The sequence below is a fragment of the Gymnoscopelus microlampas genome, assembly GCF_963454915.1.
Source record: "Gymnoscopelus microlampas genome assembly, chromosome: 15".
Lineage (NCBI taxonomy): Eukaryota > Metazoa > Chordata > Actinopteri > Myctophiformes > Myctophidae > Gymnoscopelus > Gymnoscopelus microlampas.
This window is the reverse complement of record NC_139952.1, coordinates 19,456,811-19,465,487: the sequence shown is the minus strand read 5'-3', so window position 1 is coordinate 19,465,487 and position 8,677 is coordinate 19,456,811. Positions and strand designations below refer to the sequence as shown.

Genomic DNA, 8,677 nt, shown 5'->3' with positions numbered 1-8,677 from the left:
ATGTTATGTGTGACCATCAAAATCCCTTCTCCAAAGGTTTAAAAATAGTAAGACGCACAAGAACTTTCTTTCTCTCGTTCAGCACAGTTTTGTTTCACCAATTCCCTCATCTGACTCATTCATCTTTCTATTCCCCAGAGATGTGAGAATGTAGCTAATCAGGGTGAACTAAATATCATGAGACATCAGCTATGCAGTGTAAGAAGAAAAGAGATGTGGGGTGAGTGGGTAAGCGATAATTATATTCCTGACTTGCCAAATGGCCTGTGGGCTGTACCGATTTGCGTCTGTCTGTCTTCACATCCTGGTCCCCTTTGCCAGACTCCAACCAAGGACAAAGTGATGACCTGGTCAGTGACCTTTTCACGATCTCAGAGTACATTTAATACTCGGGATTTTTCTGCGTAGCAGGTTCTTCTTTAGAAAAAAGGTGAGTGAACACTGGGAACGTGGAAGACTCAGGGCAGGCTGTACTGTAGCTCCAAACCCTGAAGAAGGCCGTGCGAGCCGGAGCCGCTACGCGTGGGTTATCCCAGTTTTAAATTTCATTATGAAATAGCCACATCAATAAAGGCTTTTTCACTTTTTTCACCAGAAGAGTGCCTTGTTTGCATTGCATTGTGAGCTGCTATTTTTTTTTAAAGAAAAGAAAAAGATATTACAGGCAAAATACATTTTCACCTGTAATAACATGCCCAAAATAGGAAGGCTATGTTTAAAGTCATTAATGAATATATGGTTGCAGAAAGAAAACAAGTGTCTGTAAGTGTCGATCTAAAATCAGATGAATCTGCAAAAAACATTCAGAGGTGGAGGGAATATGAATAAAAGAACTGCATTTTGAAGTAATGCCATTCCCTGAAATGACGCCCCTTGCAGCAGGGGTTCTGATGGTTTCAGAAGCAGGTGCGTCAATCGCTACCGAGTACCGACAGGGCATAATAGCTTCAATCCATCTTCTGCAGCAGCCTCCACAGATAGTTGAGAGATTGACATCAATGACTACAAAGATATGACTCCCAAGATCCATTACGGATGCTGGATTGTGTGTTTGGAATCCAGACATATTTATCCCATATTTATCATGTTTTCAAATTGGATATATATCCCACAGCATACAGTTTTATCGCATACATTTCAAATAGCATTATCTGAAGATTATAGCATATCTCAGGGGACTGCAGGCCATCGCTGATCCTTGGCTTTAACAAGTGTGCATTGTATGGGGTGTGTGTGTGCATGCATGCAATGATCCGGCCACATAGATTCTACAATAGGATTAATAGTGTCTTCCAGTGTGACAGCTTTCATGCGGTCAGCAACAGCTTTTCGATCAAGCTCCATTCAAAGGAGGCTTCTGACGGGGCCAATATTCTGAGAGCCAGACAGATGGCAGGGGCGCACGTACAGTTCAATCAACTGTCGCCGGCCTTTGACGCTTAATGCCAAGGGCATGCGTAACAAAGCATTAGTGTGAGAAGTGACGAGACGTGTGTTCAGGGCTTGAAACACATTACGCCAGATATGAGTTTTAAGATATATTTATGAGCCTTTGGTCGGGAATAAATTAACGACATGAAAGACGTTATAATCTCTTCTATCATGTGAGCTGTCTCCAGATATATTGGCACAAGGCTAGGTGAGACTAATTATGAGCGGATCAGAAAAGGTTGTCAGTGGTTAAGAGCACCCCCAGGATTTGGAAAGTAGACACAGAAACATAAAGGTGCCAACTGGAACGGAAACTGGTTCTTTAGAGTGATGCAATCTTTGGTTCCAGAAAGAAACTTTGAGATTAAAGTTCATTAATATACAGGTATATATACTTCATTGACCGCTGTCTGCCAGAGGTCTACACTTGGTCCTTTTTTGCCTCTACAGTCTGCAGACACCAAATCTCTTAGTCGAAAATAGCCAATCTACAAGCTCACAACACGACAGGTGCCGCAAAATACACGTATCACGTATATGACATGATCGTATACGAGTTTAAACATCAAGCACAAATACATTTTCAATCAGTTCTAAAATAAACACATTTTCTCTCAAGACTCTAGCCATCCAGGATACAAGTCCCAAAGGCATTGAATAGTTTAAGAGATTGAAAGAGATTTCACAAAATGAAAGAGAGAGTGAACATATGCTTTCAACTGTATGCATTCATTAGAATGTCATGGTCACCATCATCATCTTATAACAAGAATAATAATCATTATAATGATGCAAATAGTTATCATACTGTTATGTTAAATGTCGGTGTAATAAAAGACGTCATGAATATAAGGTGCTAGAGGGACAATGTAATTTAGGGGTGTTGTGGCAAACCAGGGGAAACAGCCAGGCCTATTCCACAAAGAGGGCGGATCCCTAAGCTCAGGCTGGGGGAGTGTATAGAGGATATGCGTGTGACATCATCATGAAACCCGGAAGTTATGCAGGAATGCCTACTGAGTGTCAAAAAAATACTTTCTGGCATTGACAGCCCATGCATCCAAACAGAAAAGTCATATCTGATTGCATTAAACAACATTAAACAATGTTAAACTCACTTTGCATGTTGCTTTGCCACTCGATTTGCCACTCGATGTGCCATTCACTTTAAGCATGCGCATATCCTCTATTACCCTGTCCGGGGAGCCTGGCAATGGACTCACCTGCAGCCAGTCAGGCAATCAAGAGAAGCCTTTAAATAACCGGCTCCCGAACCGTCTAGTGAGTCACCCCCAGGATTGTGGAGCCCCTACCTGTGTGTAGCGTACATACAGGCCCAAGCCCCGGACGGGAGGATTCCTAAGTTACTTTTGCCCCATTGCCCCTTTTCCCTAATTGTTTGAATAAAATATTATTTAATTTGACAAGCCAACTGACTCTGAGCATCTTATTTTATTGTGAATCTCACCTGTATTCCCCTGGGTTGCCACAGTGTGCTGTGGATGGAAAATAATTCTGTGTAGGGTGCCTTGGGCCCAAAAAGTTTGAGAACCACTGCTCTAGAACCATATGAGGAACATTCAGAAAATAGACTAGATAAAATGGTTCATTAGTAGGGGATTTTCAGAGAGGTCCAGGGGAAGCAATCTGTCTACCACTGGGTAAAGATTGTGGCAAATTTCTTAGTACAAATAATAGCGAATAAAAGTGAATATGGTAATAAACAAAGTTGTCTTTAAAATGTCAAAAGGGACTGAGGGGCATGTGACTTGCATTGTGCATGTCATATTATGACTGGTGGAAAAAATACATTAAATAGAAGTACATACAAAGAATGCAAGAGAAAGCAAGTGACAAACGTGCTCTTGAAAGAAAGAAAGAAAGAAAGAAAGAAAGAAAGAAAGAAGAGAGGGAGAGTAATCAAGTAGGGAGAGAGAGAAAGATTGCTAAAGAAAAATGGGGAGAAAGGAGAGACAGAGAAAACTGGAGGGGATCATATATATTTACTGTTACCTGATAGCAAAAACAGATTAACTGAATCTCTGCATAATCTCTGTGAGTCATAGACAAACATGAGCAGAATGTGCATGAAGAGCCTCCGTCAACAGAACAGATAGATGCTGATAATCTTGTTGATGAATGTGGGCTGAATTATACTATTGGCTCAGAGCCCAGCATCTCTCAGTGGCATCGCCAGGTTAGTTACAGTGCTACAGTAATTACAATCTTGATTTCAAGGTGAGGCTTTTACTCTTTATTCGGATCCCCAATTCCCCATTAGCTTTCACTGCCGCAGTCACCTGATCAGATCAGTCTTTCTGGGGTCCACATAAAACATCACAACATAAAACAACATACAGTATTCATACAAACAACAACTGACACTCGTCAGTCTAAATCTAAGTTACACTAAAATGCTGGGGTTTCATGTTGTCTGCTACCCCTTAAATCCCTTCCCTATGCATGCACAAGCAGTCAGTAATACACACGCATGCACTCACGCACGCACACACTCACACTCACACACTGCACAGTGCGCATGAATAATTTAGAAGCAAGTGTGCTATGAAGGGCAGGAATTTCATGGAGTCCATGGCCGTCATATGGCCCATGAGTTTGGCCTTCTGCCCCTCAAAATATTATGATGCCCTGAGGCCACACAGTGGTCTTGATGCCCCGCCCACACTACACCACCTGTTTTCACTGTTTTCTCCTCTGCCTAAACACCATGGTGTCTATTGCTAAGATTCTGAATTCTTAACCCCCTCCCCCTCCTCAATCTTCAAATGAATCCATTGACTCTGATTAGTCCAAATCTGAGCATACACACTTTTGACTCAGGTGTTTCTACAAATCCTATATTCAAATTCGCTAATAGGAGGGGCCCGGCGGACAACGACCATGTCACTCTAACTCAGACATAACCATAAACAAACCCGATACGCTCATATATAGGCAGGACCACGGCCACGTCACCCTGACTCAGACATAACCATAAACAAGCCCGATACGCCCCTATGGTAAACGATACATTGCCACCTCCCTGACAATGTCGCCAGGACAATTTGTTTATTTTTGGACCACAATTCTTATATGAGACGATTCTAAGATCACCCAGGGTTATTCTCCATAGAGAAATTACTTCCGTGAACCAGGGGATGAACGAGTGCCGTCAGGACTTCGGTACTCTATAGTACAGCTTGAATCACATTAGTATACACACAGCATACACAAGCAGCAGCAGAAAAGGAGAAAAAAAGGTCCTACCTTGAGCATTCTTCTACTTGACTTCATCAGTTGAGTAAGTGATGGCCAGGGTCAAACTTTGGAAGTCATCATAGAGAGATACAGCCCCCCTCTCTCTGGAGACAAGCCCTCCAGCGATGTCTCCATCCTCCATATATCTGGCTAGTTTCGCAGTACTTTCCTCCCCTGCAGGGAGCTCCCGGTGTCAATGGCAGTGACCGACCAGCCTCATTCTCCATCATATACAGATGCTTGTTGGTAACATGTTCATCCTGTTTGATGTTTAGTATTGCACATACTAGCATTCTGATGTAGCACAGTGGCCAGGGACTTCTGTAGGGCAGGCTTCAGGGCAACACTCACAGCCGTATAGGAGAACAGACTACAGTCACTGAGAAGAAGCTGAGCTTGATATGGTGGGAGAGGTTGGATTCCCACTCACACTAGACATACCCTTCAGCGCCCTCCATGCAAGTGAGTTCCTCACTTTAAGGTTGGGTTGGCCGATGAGCCGAGGTATTTAAAGTCAATTACTTCTTTCAGGGCATTGCCTCCTGTTGTCATTAGACTATAGGTGAGGGTGTTATAGGTGATAAACTCAGTTTGTTGTCATTAGAGGTGTATGGTCTGTGAGGGTGTTATAGGTGATAACCTCAATTTGTTGTCATTAGAGGTGGATGGTCTGTGAGGGTGTTATAGGTAATAGTTAGTTTTCTTGGCATTTATCGCAAGACCAACCTTGGCCCACTCTGACACAACTCTGGTCAGGAGCACCTGTGCTTTCTCTACATGGTCAGGCAGATGTCATCTGTATAGTCTAGGTCTGTTAAGAGAAGCCAAGTTCTTGCTCCGCTCTACTGATAGCCTGCGGTCATCATCTTGGCTCTTACCCATGGCTCTTACATGGCTCTTATAGCCCAGAGTAGGTTGGGAGGGACTCCATAAGCTTGAAGGTGGAAGGTGGAATGGTGGATATCTGAAAGAAAGACAGAACATTCAACCACAGAGCTTAGGGGGGCGTCAACAATGTACTCAACATTATGTTTATTGAAAGAAGCAATTGAAAATACAAATGACTAAATCCTAAAACTAAATTTGGATTTAGTCATTAGTATTTTCAATTGCTTCCAAACCATGTATTTTTACATTTTTATGTTTTTACAGTAAATTATGTCATAATTACTGCCATAACAGTATAAGAGCATTGAGTTATATATGTATATATATATATAAAATCAAAAACCTTTTTTCTCCATATTTCAACTTTTTATGTTTTAAAACATAAATTCATGTTCCACTTTGTCAAACGTGTCTCACAACAGTAGCAAAATTAGTTACTTTTTGTACAACAAACAGCGTGTACACATCTGATTCAATCACAACTAAAACAAACAAACAACAAACAACACACACACACACACACACACACACACACACACACACACACACACAAACTTTATGAGCTTTACTAGACCTGCACATATTGAGCATCTTATCTGCAACACAAACACACATCATGACACAAACTTTATGAGCTTTACTAGACCTGCACATATTGAGCATCTTATCTGCAACACAAACACACATCATGACATAATGGAGAAGTGGGCGTTGTAGCAGAAGTGCACTTTGTCCTGATCGGCCACCGTATGGTGTCGTCACGTGGCGTTTGCTGATGTCCACACAGTGCAACCATTAGCCGGCTGGCCGTGTTTATACTTTCGGTTCACGATATAACGTCACATTCTCACTAATAACGTTACGCCGAGTGTGAGTTTGTTTTAGACGTCAAGATGAGACGCGCCGGTTTGGGTAAGAGACGAGCTTCTACTGTGTTCATTTCACTCCTTTGTTGTTTAGCTTAGCATGCTAGCTAAAAATACTATTAGCTTTATACTGTAGCTACAGCAGTGGTTCTTAAAGTGTTTCTTTTAGGGGGGTCTAAATTGACCCGTATAAGTCTGTAACTCTGACAGTGTACACATTTTTGTACACTGTCAGAGTTAAGGGGAGACCTTGAAATGTAAACGTTTGAGAACCACTGAGCTAGTACAGGATGTTACTGACAGATTGTTTAAGTTCAGGCCCACGGTCAGTGGTGGAAAAGGTACTAAAATATCTTACTTAAGTAAAAGTATCAATACTGCAATGTAGAAATACGCTGTTACAAGTAAAAGCCCGGAATTCTAAATTTACTTGAGTAAAGTACACAAGTATTGGCATCAAAATGTACCTAATGTACTAGCCCTGAAACAAGACTGTCATACCATGACAGAAGCGTCATGTGAACCATGGCTACTAATGTACCAAAAGTAGAACGTACTCATCTATGCAGACTAGTCCCATTTTACAAGTTTTCAAATGCATACAAATCTTTTGAAAATAGCAGGCTTGTAGATTGGCAAATGGCTTAAATGTAGATTGGCAATTGGCAAATGGCCTAAATGTATACAGAGCTGAAGTGGTTAATGTATGTTTTGTAATAATAATCCAAATCTATAAAGTAACTAAAGTTGTCACATAATTGTAGTGGAGTAAATGTATAATATTTGCCTCTGAGATGTAGTGGAGTAGAAGTAAAAGTACAGACATTTTAAAAAAATAGTAAAGTACCTCAAAATTGTACTTAAGTACAGTGAGCAAATATACTTAGTTACTTTCCACCTCTGGAATTTTAATAATGTTAAGCAACGTTTATTGACACTGTCATTTAATCTAGGTGAAGGAGGCCCTCCTGGACAATATACAGCAAGTGGATACAGTGTCTATGAAGAGGAAAATGAACACTTACAAGAAGGTCTCAGAGCTAAAGTTACTGCTTTGAAAAGTGTAAGCATCTCTTCCAACCATTATCCATTGGTAAACCTCCATGGCTAACAATTATTTATGTCTACGATTTGATTTTGATCTACTATTGGTGATCGGCAAACTGTCATGTGTTTATAGCTGACGATTGATATCGGAACGGAAGTCAAATACCAGAACAAGATGTTAGATGACATGGTGAGTTTCACTTATACAAAAATAACACTAATGTTCATTAAGAAAGACATGTACTTACTGTACTGTATATTGACATGGGCAATGTTTTATCCCTCTTTCTCCACCTCTTAGGACTCAGACTTTGACTCCACAGGGGGCCTGCTGGGAGCCACCATTGGCAGAGTCAAACATCTCGCCAGAGGCAGCCAGACCAAGCTGCTGTGTTATATGCTTCTGTTTTGCTGTTTTGTCTTCTTCATCCTGTATTGGTTCATCAAGCTGAGGTGATCGGAGGAACCCTTCGGACTTCCCACATAATCTCCACATCTCCCTGCCCAGTCTGTGACATGACAGGTCTGGACGAGGCGACAATGATACTTCAGGGCTTTTTAATGATCTATCTACAGAACAGGAATTCTTCAAGTCATTTAGCCATCTCTACAATAACCTATAATGCTGGTTTAGAAAGAATAAGGGATGATGTACAGTATGACAAAAGTACACATTGCCAATAATTGGTTGTTTTCAGCCCATTGTCCTCAATAGATTCACAAAATGTATACTGTGTGGTAGATCTTATATAAGCAGGGGTATGTACATTGATATCAAGTCACGGAATAGCAGAAGCTTAAAGGACCACACTGGCGATCTGGCATGTTTAGCCTATTGATACTCATCGTATATTTATTTTTGTCATTACTGCCAACAATTCCATAGTTTGAGTTTGGAGAAAGCCATTGGATTACATTTAAGCCATGTACATTGTGGTCCTTTGACTTCTGTTAGGCATGTCAATGATGCGACTGTAATTCTGCCTTTTGGTCAGTGTTGTGTACATTAACGATGCTGTCCAGAAAAATCTGATCCCAGTATTAAACATGTATATGTTTTATAGAATGAATGGAAATAATCATTCTAGCATCTGTAGGAGCTGTTCTTTGCCACATGTACTCAACTTTGTTGTACATTATTTTCCATGTAAATAAACAAGATGTTCTAATCTAGATTTAACATTTGA

General features: G+C 40.9%; 1 protein-coding gene across 1 annotated transcript; it reads left to right on the top strand.

Moving 5' to 3' along the window:
• The first annotated feature begins 6,348 nt into the window (after positions 1-6,348).
• bet1 (Bet1 golgi vesicular membrane trafficking protein) lies at positions 6,349-8,663 on the top strand. The gene is made up of 4 exons (XM_084079920.1): positions 6,349-6,489; positions 7,397-7,506; positions 7,624-7,680; positions 7,792-8,663. Exons 1-4 carry the CDS (start codon positions 6,471-6,473, stop codon positions 7,945-7,947), a joined length of 342 nt encoding a protein of 113 aa, XP_083936046.1. The 5' UTR covers positions 6,349-6,470; the 3' UTR covers positions 7,948-8,663.
• Positions 8,664-8,677: the final 14 nt, after the last annotated feature.